At 34.0% G+C, this 23,322-nt stretch overlaps 1 protein-coding gene across 1 annotated transcript in view; it reads right to left on the bottom strand.

The window, feature by feature from the left end:
* Positions 1-23,322, bottom strand: part of IPO11 (importin 11) — a 297,051-nt gene that overhangs the window by 182,454 nt on the left and 91,275 nt on the right. Inside the window, exons 8-14 of the mRNA XM_037799092.1 lie at positions 11,922-11,970; positions 10,193-10,263; positions 7,194-7,386; positions 6,381-6,533; positions 4,961-5,004; positions 3,378-3,468; positions 119-166 (exon numbers count right to left, since the gene is read on the bottom strand). Coding sequence (XP_037655020.1) covers positions 119-166; positions 3,378-3,468; positions 4,961-5,004; positions 6,381-6,533; positions 7,194-7,386; positions 10,193-10,263; positions 11,922-11,970 — 649 coding nt within the window. The remainder of the gene's footprint in view (positions 1-118; positions 167-3,377; positions 3,469-4,960; positions 5,005-6,380; positions 6,534-7,193; positions 7,387-10,192; positions 10,264-11,921; positions 11,971-23,322) is intronic.

Genomic DNA, 23,322 nt, shown 5'->3' with positions numbered 1-23,322 from the left:
AGATAGTTCCTATATTTTAGCTACCCTTTTATCCCAATGCTCCTAGCACAATACCTGCCACAAAATAGACAATCTAAAGAAGAAATGAATGCTTCTAAATCACTCAAGTTTAACATACCAGCATCTTTGATTAACAGTGCATTCATATCTTCCACATTGGTGGGCCCTGAAAAAATAAGTATCAGTAAAGGAAAATAAAACTAGTGTTTTTTATTTGAAAACATACTTTTTATTTTAAACTCTATTTGCTAGTTTCCTGATTCAGTTAAGTACAACATACTTTGTGACATCAAGTATAATATAGATTAAAGGGGAAAATCTAAGTTTTATCATTATCACTATTTTAGATGGTACAAAATGTCAAGCCCTAAATAATTTTCAAAATCATAAAACATATTTTTAAAATGTTTTGACAATCAAAATTCTGGAAAAATATATACCACAATTGACTAACTATGATATTATACCCTTATTATGAAAGAAAATTCTTAAAAGAAAGAAATTTTTATAAATCACTCACACAAGAGAAAAAGAGCAAAGTATAAGAACAGACAAATTCACAAAAGTTCTAAACATAAAAGTAAATCAGGTTATGACAATATATTAAATCAAGGATGACAATAAAATGAAAAGAACAAACAGAAAAGTGGTAGGCATCACGAAACGTAGAAAATTTAGAATAAAAAGTTGGCAGCTGCCCCATTACTATCCAGAAGGACACCATTTTCAAGACATGAAAAATATCTTATTTAACAAATACATTTCTTTAGAATAGAAAGACTATTAGTGAGTTGTTTATCAATATATTTTTCTGTTAAATATGCATTTTTAAGCTCACTGTTCTAATACACTAGTTTAAGTACAGCCCCAAACAAATTCCTCAAGAACTGGAAAACTAAACTCCGAAAGCAATGAAACATTCCTAGCATTCAGCAACCTATCAGAAAGAATGTAACTAAACAGCCTATCCCCTTTCCTACAGTGGTTTAAAAAAATAAATGAACAGTAGACTGAGTGGGAGAAACAGAAATAATATCCAAGAACCAACAAGCAGAATAAATATTATCAAATTTAACAATTTGTAATTGTACATTAGGAAATTACTGTTTGTTAGAAATCAATCCATATTAAAATACTTGAATATCAACATTCAAGTTATCTTTTAAATTAGCATAATAAAACTTGACTGAAAGCTCATTTTTTCCTGCTGATTTATAATTTAAAAGCTTAAAAGTTGAGCACTATTTGAGGGAAAAATAAAAGGTGAGCTATAACAATGAAAACTGAAACTAGCAACATAAAAATTGAAGTTAAAAAAAAGTTATCATTCTTCCAGAATGACTCCTATCAATCTATTAGAAGTATAGCTCATACAAAATTTAGAGTTCTTTTAGAGTTTAGGTTATAAATTTCTAAGCAAATTCTACTCACTGACGAAATTTTTGAAAACCTGAAACAAATCCCTGTAAACAAATTCCCTCTATCAAGCCATAAGCCCTAGCAACAACTAACCCTAAGACATTCAAGAGAACAAAAATGGAGAGGTGCTAGATGATGCAAATCTAGGTTCCTCTATCAACTAATTTCTAGATTTTCATTACATCTTCAAAACTCCAATGATTTTAGCCCCTGGCTCAGATTCTCACTACACCCCCAGAAAGTATGACATAGTAGGGGCTAATGTCTTTTTATGACCACTGACCACTACCCTCATTCTTCTATGTATCACTATTTCATTTGCCTCCCTCCCCAAGCTAGACTATTGCTCAGCTATTTCAACAATGAATTCACTACATCTCAAAAGATCAAATGACTTCACCCTCCATCCCCAGCTACTTTCCAACAAGGAACACACTATATATATGAAAGTAAAGTGGGAGTCTGAGTCTACGATTCCCACCTCAATAATTCTCCGAAGTTAGCACTCTTCCCTTGTCAGTTCCTCAACTGTCTAGAGGTATTAGATGCAGTAACAAAACTCAGTAGTCAGCCCAGTACAAACACATTGATCTATCCCAGGCTTTGGCCTTCATTATAGCTCTGCAATCTTTTAAGTCATCTCTTATTGACTTCTTATCACAGCACCCTCAAGGGCTGTGTCAAATATATATAATTCCTCAAAAACTCTAATTCTCAGGCATTGGCACTGCCCCTTACCCTATTAAGTAGAGGCCATTCAACATCCTAAATTTCTCTATTCTCTATAAAAATATCTCATCCTCCATTTAGCCTTGTCCCCTATTTTTCAGGAAGTAGCACTCCCAAACTCCATCTGGGAACTAGCGTACCTGTGCTTCCCCCATTTACCAGTGATCTGGTCTTATCAGCTTCAGTTTCCCTACAAGTCTTACTGAATCAATTCTCTCCTGTCTCTTCTGCTTTTTTATTTCTTTACCCTCTTACTACTACAAACAAGATCAAGAAATCTGCCCTGAAGGAACATCTCAATCACATCAGACACCAAATAAAGAATACCTTATTCTCTAAGAAGAGTCCACTGCCTTCAACCTCCTATAGCAGTTGACACTTCTGACAACAAGCTCTTCTCCAGGACAAATTCCCATATTTCTCTTTGTACCTCTGGGATAGTATCTTAATGGTTTTGCAGGGCCTTTTCCCTCCTCCTATCCCTACAGTGAACATCTGATGGGTTCTGTCCTGAACCTCTTTTCTTCTCCCAAGACTACTTACAGATGCACTCCAAAATTATTCTATCTCCAATCTCTATTAATTTTTTTTACCTATCATCACACTCAGAAGTTCAGAGTCAACTTTGACCACTTTTCATTATGCCCAGCACATTCAGTCAGTTGCCAAAAAGTCAATCAATCAGCAAATATTTACTAAGGGTACCAGGCATTAGGATTGAAGTATGAACAGAACAGATATAATCACTGCCCCCTGAAACTTACAGTCTGGCAGAAAAGTCAGAAATCACAAATCACTGTTAAAAGCTAAATAATTACCTGTGTACCAAGCACAACGATCAACAGCTAAAAATTTTAATTTGGCAATATCTCTTAAATCCATCAACTTTCTTCCATTCCCACTGCCACAATTCTAAATGAAGCTAACACTAATATTCTATCTTTTTCTGCTACAATATGCTTCATACAAACCACTTCCCCAAGCAACATATTTTGCCTGCTATTTTGCTTATACTATTATTATGCTCACGATACCAAAATCTATCATGTTCCAAACTATAATTCAAGGCCTATTTCAAGTGCCACCCCTCTAGAAAAGCACACATCTGTCTTTCTCAAACTATATCAATTATATGACCTAGGAAACAATTCACTGCATGTAGTAGGCAAACTGCATTGATTGAACATAAATTAAATGGATAAGTCAAAGTATCACAAAACATATCTCACCTTGAAGTGTCTGCATCATTTCTAGAAGTACAGGAGTAAGAGTTTGATTATATTCATGGAATATATCTATAAACAGTACTTCAGTGCAAGGCTGGAGGGGGGGAAAAAACAAATTCCTAATAAAAACAAAGGTATATTGTACTTACTAATTCTTTAATAATCTTAAATACCTAAAATTTTGGAAACATTTCCAATTAATGATTTGTGTGTGTGTGTTTTTTTTAAGTAGGATTACTATTTTTAGTAAAGAAAACAGTGGGAAATAAAAGAAATCACATAATGATATAATTAACATACAGAAAGCTAATTTGCCTGTTTCAAACATTTGGCACTGTACATTCAAAATATTTAAACTACTAAAAGCAAAGAGTTTACGTTTGCAATTAAGCATACTTTAAAGCATGCTGGAGCAACCCACATTCATTTATCACTTCGGTTCTGAAAAGTTTCAGGAATTAATGTGTTAAAAATTATATATTTTCCTAGAAATAATATGATAAGCAACTTGAACTCAATTTACAACATAAAATAGTACTCCATTTCTTTTAACAGACACATACAGTAACAGAAATCATGTGTTAACTACATAAAGAGAATGATTCATTTTGTAAAAAGTACTGACTCACTAGATATTTCATAATATAAAGGATAATTAAATTTTAAAGTATTACTCTGTGTTTAAAAAGAAAAGAAATCTTATAAGATAAAATAATATGTCATCTTAGGGATTTGCTTCAAAAGAATGCAAGTTTTGTTTTTTGCTTTTGGGGGCAGGGTGGAGTTAAGAGGTAGGGTGTTTTATATGAAATAAGATAGCCATGAGTTGATATCTAAACTTTGGTTTAGATATAGAAGGGTTTGTGATATTATATTTTTTAATGTGTGAAATTTTCTATAAGAGGAAGTTTTCAAAAATTAAAGAAGTAAATTTTAAAAAACATTAATGCATTCATTTCTATAATTTACAACTGGTTTTCTATGTAAGCTTATAAATCTAAAAACATGAATATACCTTTTTTAAAAACAACAGCTAAATTATATAAATTATGTAAACACAAGCCTTAACAAAAATAATAAGTCAAAGATCACATTTGATAAATCTTACTCAAAGGTAAAATATTTGTCTTATCAATAAATGTATGTTTTAAAAGCACCTTATAACTGAAAGCAATAGGCTGGTCTCTAAGAATCACTAGATGATAAAAGAGATAATGTATCAAAAGAAGCCTCATAATTACTAAAATATTTAAAAGGGGTGTGGGAATATCACTCTAGCCAAAAGGTGGCATATTTCACTGTCACAAATACTTTCTACTTTTGCAATGACAGTTACTATCCAATTAATTTGACAACAAAATGAAGAATTCACTTTGCAAACTCCAGGTTAATAAAAAGAAAAATCCAGATTAAAGTTTGTAAGTTAATTAATACTTCCCTTGCAAATATAGTTTCTTGCTATTATAAACAGTTTCCTATCTGTCTGACTTAATGCTTGGAGTCTTCAATGGATGTCATTCTCTACTAAGCACTATGGAAGCATTAAGTAAGCTTCACCCTGTGATTTTCATTCAGTTAACACTTACCCTCAAACTGTATTTCCAAGAATCTCCTCCTGTTTCTTCCACTGCTGCAATTAAAAATATAACTAATGATGCCCTCCAGAAATGTAATAATGGTGTTTCCAAAATCTTAGTTAGGAAAGCAAAGATCTTATTGATATCAGTTTAATATTTCTTTAAATTGTTTTAAACATAACACAGAATGCAAATCCTTGGGAAACAAGGTATTAAACAATTTCTTTACTACAAGCTACAGATCATATCTGTGTATCTCATAGTCATTTATTAAGTGATTGCATCCATAAGTATTCTCTTTTTCATTAACAATTCTTTATGAAGGGAAGCTCAGAGTCATTTCCAGAGAATGTGATATCACCTGTTACATTATTAGCACAACCTTAGAATCACCACATATTCAACAAAACTCATTTTTTAGAAGCTAAAATTAGTCATATATTCATAAATTCACCATTTTATATTTAAACTATAATACCTTTGTACTTTTAACAATTTGGGAACTCAATGCTTCCTGTTACAACGTTATATATCCTGCATAAACAAAGCAATGTGACACACAAGATTTCACCAAAAAGTAAAAAGCAAAAAAAAGAAAGGACGCATTGTGCAGAGCACCATTTAGAAGATAGATATTCTAAATGAGCCAAAATTACTTTTAAGTGACAAAATGAGGAAGACAAAACTTCCAAAAAGTTTAGGGCGCTCTTAAAATATTTGGAAACATATATATAAACTTCACAAGGGCACCCAGCCAAAGGGATAAGTAGAAGGGATAAAATCTACCCTATGACAAAGTAATTCACACACAGATCCTTTATTAGGTACACAATTCTTTGATTGTCTACAGCAAGGGCCCAAATAAATTTATTCCACCTATCTATTTACTACTAAAATCCAAACAGCTAAAAAGGTACTCTAAAAAGAAAAATTTTAACTATCAACAAATTAATTTTTAATTAAAATTTAAATAGGTAGATAAGGTAAAATTCAGGCAAAATTTAAAAAGGCAATTCAGGTGTTTTCTTCTCCACATTTCTTTCTGAAGTAAAAATTTCTACAAACAAAAAATATTAAGGAATGAACCACAAAATAGTAACTGACCTGATAATAGAGACAGGCAGCTAATTTTATATTTTTGTTTTAAACTACGTGATACAGTTGTAACAGCACCTAAAAATTTAAAAGGTCTCTTGCTGGCCATAATCCTGCATCATATTTGAACAAATCACTTGTTTTTTGTTTCTCAATTTGTTCCAATGGATAACAAAGGCAGGATGACAAATAAATTAGTTTTTAAAAAACAAGATTCTCAGATCAAAAGTGCCATATTAGAATACAATGTCATTATACCTATCATTCCAATGGATGATATATATTTACGGAAGGGAGAGAAAAACCATGCTAAAACTGAAAAATTAATTCTTACTAAAGCCTTCTGGGTCTTCTTCCCACATTGTCAGTTCTTCTTCAGTTAACAGAAAATAATGAGAGACTAATCTTCTACATATCTCTGTCAAAGTGGGATATGTGAAGAATGCCATCTTAATTTTATGAGCTTCAAGAGTTTCAGGGCTACTATCTAGAAAAATAAAATTCAGAAGTTAATTGTTCAGCCAAGTTGAATAAACAAAATAATACACTTTGGGGGAAAAAGATATGCTTCTGTATAAATTTTCATTTTTATTATGAACAAAAATCTCAAGACACTTTGCACTCTTCTTTATTCACATCACACCCACATCAGTTCTGCCTCTTACCCCTCCAGTTTGTACATTACGGTGCTATATTATCATAGCACACTGAAGTGATTTACTCCTACATCTCTCTCCTCCCTATAAGACTGTCTCATTCATCTCTGTATTTATGTACAAGATTAAATTCCAAATAATATAGCAAACAATTTAGCCTGTCTAGAAGCAACCCTACTTTATACAGAGAAAGCTTTTAATTGTTAAAATGAATACAGCGAAGCATGAGCTACCAATGGTTACTATAGAACTTAATTCTTAAAGTCTCTAAGCATTGACCAATCTTCTACAGCACCAGAAAAAGACAGTTTACTTAATGCAATGTATGGTTTTTAAAGGTGGTCCTCACATATTAAAGACTTGAATCCTTATCCCTGCTTTATAACACAAAACTGAATGAATTTCAAAAAAAAAAAAGATTTAAAAATAGCAATTACCTCACACTTAGATTAAAATAAGGAGAAAAAACAAAATTTTGCGTAAAGCATTACCTTCAAAATTTTTTGACGGCTTATAAGCATAATTTTTGACAATCATCTTAATAAGATTCATGCACTGGACAATGAATCGCTCAAATGTAACCCCTTCACCAACTTCTGTAAAAACATAGCTCACAGAAAATTCCAGTGATCTCTGAATTAGAGGAGTAAATGAAAATGGATGCTGGTCCAAGAAGTCCAAAAGCTACAAAGAAAAAGTTAAAATGTGTTTTTCCCAAATTCATATTGGAATTAATCACTCCATAAGTTTATCTTATATTGTAACCTTACTAATAAATATTCAGCAAATTTTGAAACTTGGTGGGAAGTTTGTGTGTATACAGTTTTAAGTGTAATATAACAGTTCTTAGGGTACATCATGTAATGCAGTTATAAGTGTATCAGAATATATCTCATTTCAAGAATTTCTATTATTTCTAGGACAGGGTCCAATTTAGATCAACTTCAAACTTAATTTAAAAACACTAGATGAATATCATTCAAAAAAATGTATAAAAAGTGTATAAAAATTGTACAAAAAGTGAATAAAATGCAGGCTTTTAAAAAGTAATAAATAAAGGGAAAGAATCAAAAATTATTCTGCCTCTCCTTCATGAACTGTATTTCAGTAAGTCGAATGGCTGATGGGGGAGATTTCTTCCTTACAGAACAATTCCAGCTAATAAATGCAAAAGGAATAATAGAATGCTTTCATTTTACAATATCTAAACAATGGATCTAGGCAATGACCATCAATGACTGTTAAAATCAACAGAGGAAAGACTGTAGAGGAAATGTCTAAAGGATAAACTTTATAATGGATAACTGACTAGATATTTAAATGACATTAAGAAGTCATTAATATTTTTAAATGTGTTAATGGTATTAAGATAATGTTTTTTTAAAAACTCCCTTATATCTTAAAGATACACATTCAAATACTTACAGATAATTCTATGATACCTGGGAGTTATTTTTAAATAACCAGAAAAGAGAAGAGAGGGCTCATACAGATAAAACAGAATTGACCATGGCCATATATATTGATGATTGCTGAAGTTGACGGACAACCTCATGGGGTCTTAGTTATTCAATTCTATTTGGGGGAATGTTTGAAATTTTCCATTTTATAAAGCTTTAAAAAGGCAGATATTATAAACATGAACTTTATAAATGAAATTATTGCTTCCAATTTGTTCAGAAAAGAATAAATCGTAAATTTCATCTATCCACGTCATTACCTTGAATAAGAACCAAACAAAAGAACTGGAAAATCCAGCAGCTCAACAATCAATGCTGTTCTAAAACAGACCACCTAAATAATACTTTTTAAATTTTACTTTTATAATTAATTTATTGAGCAGGGACTACTGGTAGCACACAGATGCAGGAATGCCAGTGATGTATCCTAGCACAGCCCCCCTGACTAACCACATCATCCTGTTTTATTTTGTGTTTTTATATTTAAGTTAAAGGACCTGAGTCAGTTTTGTTCTGGATCTTGGAAGATAAAGTGGGCTTTTGCTGCTGAGACTTAATGGATCACGAGGGTTGAAGAATTGAAGACAACTGAAACTGAAGGTAACTGCTACCTAACTACAAACATACAAAAAGCTTGTTTCTGGTCTCTCTCTCTCTCTTTTCCCAGGAAACAGACAACCCCAAATCCTATTATTGAACCTTCAATGAAAAAGACTAAAGATTTAGATATTCCCACCTGTCTTCAAGAACCTGTTTTAGCACAATGCAGTCCCCAAACCAGGTCTTCCTGTTCACTATAACCTCCTTCTTTGCACTTCTCCCAATCTCCCTGTGCCGGTTTGAATCTTTCATGCCCCCCACAAAAGCTATGTTTTCTTAATTCAGTCTTGTGGGTGCAGACTTATTATGGGTGGGATCTTTTGATTAGGTTGTTTCCATGGAGGTGTGACTCACTCAACTTTGGGTGAGACCTTTGGTTAGACTATTTCCATGGAGGTGTGGCCCGCCCATTCAAGGTGGGTCTTGACTGATTAGTTAACTAGAGTCCTTAACAGAGCTCAGGGGCCGACACAGACCCAGACACTTGGAGATGCAGACAAAAAGAAATCTGGAGATGCTAAGCTAAGAGATGAAGCCCAGGGTTTGCCCTGAAGAAGCTAAGAGAGGAACCCCAGAGGCTTAGAGAGAAATGCCCTGGGAGAACAAGCAAGGATACACAGGAGGTGAGAGAGAGAGAAGCTAAAACAAAAACCCAGACACATGTTGGAGAAAGTCATTTTGAAACCAGAACCCAGGAGCAAAGGACCTGCAGACACCAGCCATGTGCCTTCCCAGCTGACAGAGGTGTCCAGATGCTATCAACCTTTCTTTAGTGAAGGCATCCTCTTGTTGATGCCTTCATTTGGACACTTTTATGGCCTCAGAACTGTAAATCTGTAACCTAATAAATCCCCTTTATAAGTGCCAATCCAATAACAACAGCTTTAGCAAACTGGAGCACTCCCCAAACCCAAAATTTCACAAAAATTAATATTTCCTATAAAAATGAAAATGATATCAGAAATATATACATTGCTTAGCACAGTGTCCCTATGTAATTAATTCCATTCAAAAGGTGTTTGCTGTTGCTGATGATAACCTAGTAGTCATTCTAAATACAATGACTTCCTAATATTATTATACTGCCTGCTATATATGATCCACTTTCTCCAAAGTTGCACTAGTATCTTCTTTACCTGTGCTTTTAGCCATAGATATGAGGATAATGAGTTTTAGAGGACTTGACTTCCCTAATATTTACTTGGATTGATTATTTTTTTTTTACATCAAGGTTAAACACTATTTAATTTGCATTCTAAAGGCTTCAAAACAAAAAACTGTGGGTTTTTTTCCAGCTTTCCTATAGTCAAAACACAAGTTTCCTTATACTAAAGTGAAAATGTATGCTTACAAACATATCATTTTCCTTACTAAATTTAAGTACATTATTAAATTTGAGAAAATGTACCAAAGATAAAAAGAGAACTTACCACTTTAGTAAAAAGAATGATGGTCTTTTCCAGTCTATCTCTACAGACATTATCTGTACCTATACTTCTACCTGTTGAAAATACATTTCAAATATCAGTACAAGCTGATAATGTTCTACAAATTTACAACAAAACAATGCAAAACTTTTTCCAAAAATAATACGTACAAGCTTATTTTTGCATATTCTTCATTATGGATTTATTAATGTGCTTTCTCAACTACAAACAAATAAACCATAAAAACTAAGTTTTTTAAAAGGAATATCAAGATTTGCACTTTACAACAGAAGCAGTAATCCTCAGTACCACATTTCACAAAATTATTCCTGAAATATGGACTAAGTCCAATTTTAAAGGATAAGGGTAGCAATATTAGGCATTAATCATGAATCACATTTTCAAAAAACTCAGAATCATTCATAACTGAAATACTTGTCAAGTGACGTAAGTAAAAATCAAACATTTAAAGATTAACATAGCCATTATCATTTCTCCTATACATTTCTGACAAATTTCTTCTGATAATCTCCCTGGCGTAATTAATTCTTTTGTATGTCAAGAACAATGTCCATCAGTCCATAAACTACTTTGCTCTCTAATCATACTCTTTTTACTCTGTATCATCATTTTTATATTATTTTCCTCTCCTGGAATGACTTCTATTCTTCCTTCTGCTTCCTCAATTGGGATGACCAGAGAAAATAACCATTTTTAGAAAAAGAACTATATGAAATTAGCTATCTTATTCATCTTTGTATGCAAGCATCCAGGAACAGTGCTTGCCCACATGCTCAAGAATATTATTGCTATATTAAAAATGGCTGACATAAAACAATCTCCCTAAAACTAAGTACATTAATATACCTACTTCTCAGGGCAGCAGGTCTCTAAATGTGCTAAAGACACAGCAAATAAGAAAAAACTGATTTTTCGTTAAACAAATTTTGAAAAAGCTAATATTTCACTACTACATATACAGAAGAAAATAACTGTCTTGCTTTGTTCACTGATATTCCTCAGGATGCCCAATGAGACTATAAACCTGGATGCTAAAACATACCCCGTGACACCAATGAAAAATAGAGAAAATTAAGATGGAGGCAATAGTTGAAGACAAATCTCGGCATGTGTCTGTCAGTGAAAAGATTGTTCTGACCCTAACACAATATAAAGTTGAAGGTACAGTTGTAAAGATATGGTAAGGGGTAGTGGATTACAAAGAATCCTAAAGGTAAGCTAGCAAAGGTTAATGAACAAGGCTTTACAACAAATGTCCTTTTAAGGAGATTTATATAATAGCACTAAGTAACACATATTTAAAAAAATAAGAGTCTATAAGAAATCTAAACAACATTAGGCATACAGTCTATACTTAATTATTATTTATTAATATATGATGGTTGGGAATACCTGTCCGGAATACGGGAGAAGCAACAGAAACAAAGGATGGAAAAAAACACAAAATAGATTTAAAAAAAAAAGACTTCCTCAATACTCAGGACAAGACAGGTTTATGAAGACAAACCTGAGCTCCCTATTTAAATTAAGAGAATTATCAAATACAAGATACTAATTTTTTCCACATCCAGGCTCTCCCCAGCTAGCAAGTGCCCACTCAGATCGTCCAACTAACGGAGCACTCAGCCAAAACACAATCTTCAGATTTGCAAATGCAGGGCAGAAGCTATTCATAAATACAGTAAAAAAGTACTGGCATGGAAATACTTACTGCATTCCAGAAATTGTTTTAGACGTTCAAATATGCCATGTAAAAAGCCCTAGAGAAGAATATTAAATGTCTTAATTTAGTCTGTTATATTTGCCTTATACATTTTCAGATAAGAAAGCATACCTATCACGTAAAAAAAATTAAGATAATCAAGAAAATTAAGTTAAAATTAGATAAAAGTAGAAATATATTCCACTATTTAAAAACAAGCCTTCTGTAGGAAAGTCATATTTCATCTCTTCAATATCTCATTTCTGTTACCTAAATCACTACAATAAGTACAAAATTTATTAAGCATTCTGTTTCACTAAACACTCTCTAGTCTCCTTATTCCATTTTTTTTCCACAGTCCTTTTAAACCCCTAACTTACTGTTGGTCTATTTATTATTATCTGTCTCCTTCCACTAGGCTGTAAGCTCCAGAACTTTGCTTTGTTTACTGCTATATTCCAGGATCTAGGAATAGTGCTTGGTAATAATAAGTGCTCAATATATGAATAAATAAATGTGTGAAACCAACTATTTAAACCAGAGGTTCTTACCCTTAATAATAGACACATTAGTACTCAGGCACCAGAAAAGATGATCAACACCATTTACTATCTGGGTTCAATGAACCATTTTTAAAAAATAGATCTTAAAACAGATAAAGACGTTTGAAGACAAGTAAATGTAAAGGAAAAATGAAAACTTAATTAAAATTTCAGAAAGAATTTAAATATAGCAAATTCTTTTTAACAATAAATTTTGGTGCATGTGCTGGTTTGAAATTGTTAGTACCCTAGAAAAGCCATGTTCTTGTTTTTTTAATTCAGTTTTATTGAGATATATTCACATACCATACAATCACCCATGGTGTATAATCAGCTGTTCACAGTACCATCAAACAGTTATGCATTAATCACCCCAATCTATTTTTGAACATTTTCCTTATACCAGAAAGAATCAGAATAAGAACAAAAAATAAAAAAGAACACCCAAATCATCCCCCCATCCCACCCTATTTTTCATTTAGGTTTTGTCCCCATTTTTCTACTCATCCATCCATATACTGGATAAAGGGAGTGCGATCCACAAGGTTTTCACAACCACACTGTCACCCCTTGTAATCTACGTTATTATACAATCGTCTTCAAGAGTCAAGGCTACTGGGATGAAGTTTGATAGTTTCAGGTATTTACTTCCAGCTATTCCAATACAATAAAACCTAAAAAGTGCTATCTATATAGCACGTATGAATGTCCACCAGAGTGACATCCTGACTCCATTTGGAATCTCTCAGCCACTGAAGCTTTATCTCATTTCATTTTGCAACCCTCTTTCAGTCAAGAATATGTTCTCAATCCCATGATGCTCGGTCCAGATTCATCCCCAGGAGTCATATCCCATATTGCCAGGGAGATTTACACCCCTGGGAGTCAGGTCCCATGTAGGGGGGAGGGCAGTGAGATCACCTGCCAAGACGGCTTAGTTAGAGAAAGCGAGCCACATCTGAGCAACAAAGAGGTACTTAAGAGGAGACTCTTAGGCAAAATTACAAGCAGGCCTAGTCTCTCCCCTGCAACAAGCTTCACAGGGGCAAGCCCCAAGACAGTGAGCTCAGTATGTCTAGCCATCAGTCCCCAGTGTTTGTGAGAACATCAGCAACAATCCAAGTGAGGAAGTCCAACACCTCCACATCCTCCCCCAGCTCCTCAGGGGGGCCCAGAATATATAGTTATATTCTCCACCCAAATTACTTTGGGATGTGTTGCTATTTCACTCTAACCTATACAGACCTACCATACCTCACTTCCTATTAAAAGTTCCAAGCCATGCTCTTCAAATCCAATCTTGGGGATGCAGACTTATTGTAGGTGGGATCTTTTGATTAGGTTGTTTCCATGGAGATGTTACCCCACCCATTCGAGGTGGCTCGTAATTAGCTTATTGGAGTCCTTAAAAGAGCTCAGGGAGAGAGAGAAAGCTCAGAGACGAAAGACCCAAGCACTTGAAGATGCAGATAGAAATACGTTTGGAGATACTAAGCTAAGAGATGAGGCTCAGAATTTGCCTCAGAGAAGCTAAGTGAGAACCCACAGCTGCTTAAAGAGAAAGCCACTGGAGTCAGAAGCTGAAAGAAACACAACTCAGGAGCAAAGGACCAGCAGACGCCAGTCATGCTGATAGAGGTGTTCCAGACGTCATCAGTCACGCCTCCCCAGCTGATAGAGGTGTTCCAGATGCCGTCAGTCTTTCTTCAGTGAAGGTATCCTCTTGTGGATGCTTTTCTTTGGACGCTTTTATGGCCTCAGAACTGTAAATTTGTAACCTAATAAACCCCCATTGTAAAAGCCAATCCATTTCTGGTATACTACATTTCGGCCGTTTTAGCAAACTGGAATAGTGCAGAAACATTACAAAAGATGCAAGAATAATCACGTTCTTTAGCAAAATGGGATCATCAAGGCTTTTATCACAAAATAGTGTATGATGAAATCCTTCCTAAGGAATGACCAACTAGAATAGAATATCACATTTCTTCTTTGTCCTCAACTCCTGAGTTTGAGAAAATCCAAGCAGGATATTATCATCTAAAGACTTAGGTCTGAGATTTTGCTTAAACAACCAATTTTGCCATCAGCATTAAAAATGAAAATGCTGTTATTGGTCTCTTTAAGAGCATCCATCTTCTAACTCATCTAAAAATTATGAAACATCTTCCCTGTTGATTTTCCTCTCTTTGACAGTTTGGGCAGAAAATGAAAAATTCTTAATTCTCAACTGCATTAAATGTAAGCTAAAAGCAGAGTAAAAAGATAGTGTCTTCAGGCTTCCTTTTTAACTTCTTGAAAGATAATGCAATACAGTAGGCAATGCAATAAGAAAATTGCAAGATAACAATTAATTTCACTATTTCATTACCCTTTCAACTATTACATCATTCTTCCATTTGTATACTATTTCCTTCTTTTTAAGCATAGTTGGGAATAAGTGATGAATAATGATGAGTAACAGTAAAATTATTCCTAGGATGACAAAACAGCACAATGTTTCAATTCTGGAAAAATAAGATAACTAAGATTCCATACTATTTCTTAAATTTATAAAAGGGTCAAATGGACCCATATGGTAACTGCAAAGCAGACTGAGTTTTATTCCACTTTTTAACAAAATAAATACTCTTATTCCTTTGAAGGCCTCTAGGAAAGAATAGAAGCTATAAAACTGCAATTGTAACAAATAGGTGAAATGCTCAAAAAAGGATATAGAGAAGTATTTTAGTGGATCAGTAGACTCCCAGAAATAATGTAAGTTGATATGTGCTTTTCTGTTTTTTTAAAGGGCAGATTATCTATAGGTTTCATGAGATAATTTGGGATCTGCAACCCCAGAAAGGTTAAGCATCGCTAAAACTATCCTAAGTGATCTAAATGACAAAGCTTGCCAAAATGCTACAAAGAGAAGATGAGGATAAATGAAAAAAGAATCAAACTAATTCCCAATGTTTTGAAAAAAGACTCAGGGCAGCAAATGGAACACTAAGAAAATCTACTCAGGATGTAAAAGAAGAGAAAGTAGAGAGAATAAAGATATGTATTCAAAGACAAGATCCTTAATGGTTTTGAAGCAGAGTCTATAGATCTTGCTCCTTGTACACAGCCATGTCTCTTGTAGCATACTCCTATTGGCTGCCCATCACCCTTGTCTGCTGGCAGATCCCACCCCTCCCACCTGAGTTGCTGAAAATGTTAGATATGAATATTTCCAGCCTCTTACAGCTAAGGCACGGGCATGTCATATTAAGCATAGCCAGTCAGAGATCTGCTATGGGATTTCTACAAAACATGGCAGTACAGAAATTAAAAAAAAAAAAAAACTTGTGTTGTTGAGAACACCAACTGGAGAACACCCTGCCTCTGAACTTGTGAGATTAAAAAAAGTGTGTGCATGTATGTGTACGTATACACATGTAAATATATGTAATTTAAGCTGCTCTTAACTGATAAAACTCATCTGTTCATTTTGATTACTTTTTAGACAAAATGACTCTAGACATTTGTCTGATTATACTTTAGAAAAGACATTTGTCTGATTATACAGATAACCCCAGGATATCTGTTTGGTGGCCAGCCAACAATCACTGCATATTTCTTCACAGGGTACTTGGTGGTGGGGGTGATTTGTTGGGATTCAATGAGAACATTTATGTGAAATCCTCAGTACTCTGCCTTAACTTAGGTCTCTGTAAGCGTTAACCTAACCACCACTGTTGTTGCAATCATCATCATCTTTACAGCTTAAATGGAAATCTTAAGATTCTACAGAACCTTGAGGGCCAGAGACCAGTTGGGTTTTCCTGTATTAGTTTTTATTAAATCCACAGCTTTTACTAAATCCATTCCCTATATCATTCTACAAGGCCAATATCGCCCTCCCACAAAAGCCAAATAAAGATACCACAAGAAAAGAAAACTACAGACTAATGTCTCTAATGAATTTAAATGCAAAAATCCTCAACAAAATACTAGCAAACCGAATTCAACAGCATATTAAAAGAATTAAACACCATGATCAAGTGGGATTATCCCTCATATGCAAGGCTGGATCAACCTAAAAAATCAATTAATGTAACACCGAACATTAACAGAATAAAGGAAGAAAACCACAACTGATGCCAAAAAAGAATTTCACAAAATCCAGTATCTCTTCATGACAAAAACTCAGAAGAAAATAGGAATAGAAGGACACTTTCTCAACATGATAAAGGGCATACACGAAAAGCCCACAGCTAACATCCTACTTAATGGTGAAAGACTGAAACCTTTCCCCCTAAAATCAGCAACAAGACAAGGATGCCCACTGTCACCACTGTTATTCAACAATGTATTGGAAGTTCTTGCCAGAGCAATTAGGGAAAAAAAAAAAGAAATAAAAGGCATCCAAATTAGAAAGGAAAAAGTAAAACCTTCCCTATTTACAAATTATGATTCTACATGCAGAAAATCCTGAAAAATGCACAACAAAGCTCCTAAAGATAATAAATGAATTTGGCAAAGTGGCAGGGTACATCAACATCCAAAAAGCAACAGTGTTTATATACAGAAGCAATAAAGAGAAGAAGAAATCAAGAAAAAAATTCAATTCACAATAGCTACTAAAAGAATCATATATCAAGGAATAAATCTAACCAAGGATGTAAAGGACTTGTACACAGAAAATTACTAAACATTGCTAAAAGCTATCAAAGAACACCTAAAGCCACAGTAATCAAAACAGCATGGTTCTGGCTCAAGGGCAGACATATAGACCAACAGAACTGAACAGAGAGCTCAGAAACCAACTCTTGTATTTATGGCCAACTGATTTTTAACATGGGGGCAAAGACCACTCAATTGTGAAAGAACAGTTTCTTCAACAAAACACCCTGGGAAAACTAGATCTCAATTTGCAAAATAAAGGAGGAGGACCCCTACCTTACACCAATGTACGAAAATCAACTAAAAATGGATCAAAGACCTAAATATAAGAACTAGAACTATCATACTCAGAGAAGAAAACACAGGAAAGCATTTTCAGGACCTTGTGTTAGGCAATGGTTTTGTAGATTTTACACCTAAAGCACAAGCAACCAAAAGAAAAAACATAAGTTCACCAAAATTAAAAAACCTTGTACCTCAAAGTATCTTATCATGAAAGTAAAACAACCACCTACACATGGGAGAAAAATCTGTAAACCATATATGTGATAAAGGTTTAATATCCAGTATATAAAAAGAAATTCTTCAACTTACCAAAAAGACAACCAACCAATTAAAAACTAGGCAACACCCCCCCTATGTGGGACATGACTCCCAGGGATGTAAATCTCCTTATCAATGTGGGACATGATTCCTGAGGATGAGCCTGGACTAAACATCCTGGGATTCAGAAAGCCTTCTTGACCAAAAGGGCGAAGAGAAATGAAACAAAACAAAGTTTCAGTGGCTGAGAGATTTGAAATGGCGTTGAGATGTCATTCTGCAGGTTATTCTTATGCATTTTATACACATCCCTTTTTAGTTATTAGTGTATTAGAACAGCTAGAAGGAAATACCTGAAACTATTGAAATACAATCCAATATCCCTGATTCTTGAAGACAACTGTATAATTATAGAGCCTATACAGTGTGACTGTGTGATTGTGAAAATACTGTAGCTCACACTCCCTTTATACAGTGTGTAGACAGATGAGTAGAAAAAAGGGGACAAAAAGTAAATGAATAATACAGGGTGAAAAGGAGTATGCAGTGTTTTGGGTATTCTTTTGTACTTTTATTTTTATTCTTATTTTCATGTTTATTTCTTGGAGTAACAAAAATGTTCAAAAAATTGATTGTGGTGATGAATGCACAACTGTATGATGATACTGTGAACAACTGATTGTACACTTTGGATGACTGTATGGTATGTGAATATACCTCAATAAAATTGCATTTAAAAAAATTAAAAAATAAAAAACTAGGCAAAAGACTTGAATAGACATCCCTCCAAAGAGGATACACAAATGGCCAAAAAGCACATGAAAAAGATGCTCCTATTTTGCCACAAGAAAAATTTAACGTTCTGGGAATGCTCAGGAATAACTATGGCTTGTTAATTTCTGTTGGGTATAGTGGGAACAAGTTCACAGAAATATAGTTATCTCGGGTTATCTGTTTTTTCTTATTCTTTTCCTAGGTTATAGTCTGTATATTTTACTGGGTAGAGTAGGAATATGTTGGAAGTAACGTAGTTATTCTAGGATATTTGTTTTTTCTTATTCCTTTGTTTTGGTTTTATTTATTTGGTTCCTTTGTTTTGGTTTTTATTGTCTGTTTCTTTAATTTTTTTGATAAATTAAAAAAAAAAAAAAAAAACAACAATGAAAAAATATGCAGAACTCCCCTGAGGAGCTGGGGGAAAATGCAGAGGTGTTGGGCTTCCTCACCTGGATGGTTGCTGATGTTCTCACAAACATTGAGGACTGGCGGTTTGATGTGCCAAACCCTCTATCACAGGACTTGCCTTTAAGAAGCCTGTTACTGCAAAGGAGAAGCTAGGCCTGCTTATAACTGTGCCTAAGAGTCTCCCCCTGAATCCCTCTTGTTGCTCAGATGTGGCCCTCTCTCTAACTAAGCCACCTGAGCAGGTGATTATCACTGCCCTCCCTCTCATGTGGGACCCGACTCCCAGAGGTGTAAATCTTCCTGGCAACGCAGGATATGACTCCCAGGGATGAACCTGGATCCGCCATCGTGGGATTCAAAACATCTTCTTGACCAAAAGGGGGAAGCGGAATGAAAAAAAGATAAAGTTTCAATGCCTGAGAGATTTCAAATGGAGTCGAGAGGTCATTCTGGTGGGCTTTCTTATGCACTATATAGACAACCCTCTTTAGGTTTCAGCGTATTGGAATAGCTAGAAGTAAATACCTGAAACTATCAAACACCAACACAGGCGCCAGCCCACCATGTTTCTGGATGTGTGCCTTTTCTTGCAAGAACGTAAATAAATTCTAAAAAAGAAAAACAAACAAAAAAAAAACAAAAACAACAACAACAAAAAAATGCCAACCCAGTAGCCTTGACTCTTGAAGACGATTGCATGACAATGTAGCTTACAAAGGATGACACAGTGATTTTGAAAACCTTGTGGATCGCACTCCCTTTATCCAGTGTATGGATGGATGAGTAGAAAAATGGGGTAAAAACTAAGGGAAAAATAGGGCAGGAGGTGGGGGTACAATTTAGGTGTTCCTTTTTCACTATGTTTTTTTTATTCTTATTATCACGTTTTCTGGTACAAGGAAAATGTTAAAAAAAATAGATTGGGGTGCTGAATGAACAACTATATGATGCTAATGAGGTCAATTGATCGTATATTTTGGATGATTATATGGTATGTAAATAAATCTTAATTAAAAAAAAAAAAAAGAAAGAGATGCTCAAGATCATTAGCCATCAAGGAAATGAGATACCATTTCATACCCATTAGAATGTCTACTATGAACAAAACAGAAAATTATAAGTGTTGGAGAGGATGCAAAGAAATAAGAACACTCATTTATTGCTTGTGGGAATATAAAATGATGCAACCAATGAGAAATATAGTTTGGTGGTTCCTCAGAAAGTTAAGTATAGAATTACTATATGTGCCAGTATGGATATATTATGTCCCCCCAAAAGCCATAGTCTTTAATGTAATCCTGTAGGGGCAGAGTTATTAATCTTTTTGGTTAGGGTGTGACTTCTTGATTCAGTGTTTCCATGGAGATTTAACCCTGTCCATTCAGGGTAGGTGTTGATTACTTTACTGGAGTCCTTTAAAGGGAGCTCACAAAGAGAGGAGAGAGATGAAAACACCCCAGGATATGCTAAGCCAAGACCCAGACGCTTGCTGACACTTAAAGATGCTTGGAGAAGTGGACAGAAGGACGTTTGGAGATGCTTAGCTCAGAGGTGCTAGCCCAGAGTTTGCTCCAGAGAAGCTAAGAGAGACAAGCCCAGAGACATTTTGGAGAAAGCCATTTTGAAATGCAACCTGGGAACAGAGGAACAGCAGATGCCAACCACATGCCTTTCTAGCTGACAGAGGTGTTCCAGACGCCATCGGCAGTTCTCCAGTGAAGGTATCATCTTGCTGATGCCTTCATTTGGACACTTTTATGGCCTTGAGACTGTAAGTTTGTAACTGAATAAACCCCCTTTATAAAAACCAACCTATTTTTGGTATTTTGCATAATGGCAGCACTAGCAAACCAGAACATCATATGACCAAACAGTCCCACTTCTAGGTATATATCCAAAATAATTAACAGCAGGGACTCAAATATTTGCACACCAATGTTCACAGTGGCATTATTCACAATTGCCAAACTACAGAAGCAACCCAAGTGTCCAGCAACTGAAGAATGGATAAATAACATGTGGTATAGACAAACAATGGAATATTACTCAGCCATAAAAAAGGAATGAAGTCCTGACAATGTGTAACATGTATGAACCACAAAGACATCATGTTGGGAGAAATAAGCCAGACCCAGAAGGACAAATATTGTATAATTTGAAACAATTAGTATAAGCAAACTCATAGAGTCAGAATCTAGAATATGAGTTAACAGGGGATGGGTTATGGATAGGTAATGGTAAGTTAAGGCTTAAAATGTATAAGGTTCCTATTTGGAATGATGGAAATGTTTTGGTAATGGATGTTGGTGATGGTAGCACAATATTGTGAATATGTACAATTAACAGCAATGAAATATGTATCTGAGTATGATTAAAAGGGGAAATGTTAGATTGTATATATGGTAACAAAAATTTTTTTAAAATTCATTAGACTACACTACACAGTGAACAGTAAGTTAAATCACTGACTTTAATTAGTACAATTATAAAAATGTACTAGCCATTCTTTGAAATTTGCTTTATAGCTACTTGTTAAATTGTAATATGAAAGTTATCACCTTTTTGTATATATGTTGTATTTCAAAATAAGGAAATAACTGAAACTATGGTACTGTAACTCATAACATTTTTGGAAATTTTCTACATTAACTACTTGTTAAATCGTACTTTGAAAGTTATTACCTTTTTGCATATATGTAATATTTCACCATAAGGAAATAACTGAAACTGTGTAACTGTAACCCGTAACATTCTTTGAAGTTTGCTCTCTACTTGTTAAATTGCATTTGGAAAGTTATCACTTATATGTATTTATGTTATATTCTACAATAAAAAATATGATTTAAAAATGTGCTATCCTCAATCATAACAAATGTTCCACACCAATGCAAGGGGTTGCTGGCGGTGTACAGAAATCCTATATTTTATACGTTTGTTCTATGAACCCACCACTTCTCTAATTAAGAGAAAAAGGTCCTACCACACCCCAAGAAAGTTAACAAACCATAGGAACATGTTAGAAGCAATGTAGTTACTTTAGGTTGTTTTAATTATTCCTTTGTTTGGTTATGGTTTGTTAATTTTCTTGGGGTATGGTAGGAACATGTTGGAAGCAAAGTAGTATTTTTAGGTTATTTGTTTTTCTTATTCCCTTGTTTTGTTTTGTTTGAAATGTTTTTGTTTGTTTGTTTTTTAATTTTTCAATATAGTTTTAAAAAAATCCCTAGAGAAAAAAAAACAGAAAGAAAAAAAGGGAGAGAAACAGAGAAAGGGAGGGAGGGAGGGAGGGAAGGAAGGAAGGAAGGAAGGGATCATAGGAAAAAAAAATAGCCCTTAAATGGCATTTTACTGAACACATTAATTAGTTGCCAAACTCATTATGAAAATCATTACTGCCCTTAATCTTCACAACATCCCAATGAGGTAGGTACTATTATTTCATATCCATATTACAAAAAAGGAAACTATTGAGGATAAGTAAGTCAAAACCACAATACCAGAAAAAGGTCCAGATTCAAATCCAAATCTACCTATCTCCACAAGCCCATAATTTCACCACTATTATAAACTGCTTCTTTAGCATCTTTTAAGTGCCATATTAAGTTTAAGATCCTTATGTTATTTGGGAAGTTGTCCTTAAGTCACTACAATTTTATTCTCTCTCCAACTAGTTAATTTCCTTAAATGTTACAAGTAGAAAGCATTTATAACTGAGTAAGGGAGACAGGAGGAGGAGGAATCTCAAGGAAAAAGCATGTGTTAATAAAATACTCATAGTATCCACTAAAACTCACTATTTCAGCTTACAGGAATATGATTCAAATCAATTAGCTTACAAGGAAAAAAAAAAAAAGAATGAAGAGCATAATCGTTTTATGATACTCAGATTAATAGTACATAAGAAGATTACTGAGACTTTCAGCATACTGCTTCTATCATATCATTTATTCATTATTTCAACAAATAATTAGTGATCATTTACTTTACTATATTCCAAGCTCTGGGGTGATCAGTGAACAAAACAAAGTCCCTGCCTTCCTGGAGCTTACATACTAGTGAGAAAATTGAGGAAGAGCTGAAAAGTTGGTTTTTGGAAAACCTGTTTGGCTATATGATAATAAATATTTAAAATATATCAGTATTTTAAAAATTCACCAACAGGGATGTGCCATGTAATCATCTAAAAATATGACATAATAATATTAATAATATGGGAAAAAATCCAAAATATATAGATTTTATTAATTTTTACTTTTCTGTACATTTTTAACATTTTAAAAAATAAGCATGTAACACTTTTATAGAACAAAATAGTATTCATCTTATGATAATGTAGGTTGGTGGATGTTAAACTCTTTTAACAACAGAGTCATTATTTCAATTGAAATCTTACCAATACACAAAATGCATTAAAGATTAACAACAACCACAAAAAATAGTGGTGCTAGACAAATCTAGTAAGGCAGGCTGAACGATCTGATTATATATGCTTT

The sequence above is a fragment of the Choloepus didactylus genome, chromosome 11, assembly GCF_015220235.1.
Source record: "Choloepus didactylus isolate mChoDid1 chromosome 11, mChoDid1.pri, whole genome shotgun sequence".
NCBI lineage: Eukaryota > Metazoa > Chordata > Mammalia > Pilosa > Megalonychidae > Choloepus > Choloepus didactylus.
The sequence above is the reverse complement of the archived record's forward strand: the minus strand, read 5'-3'. Positions and strand labels throughout refer to the sequence as shown.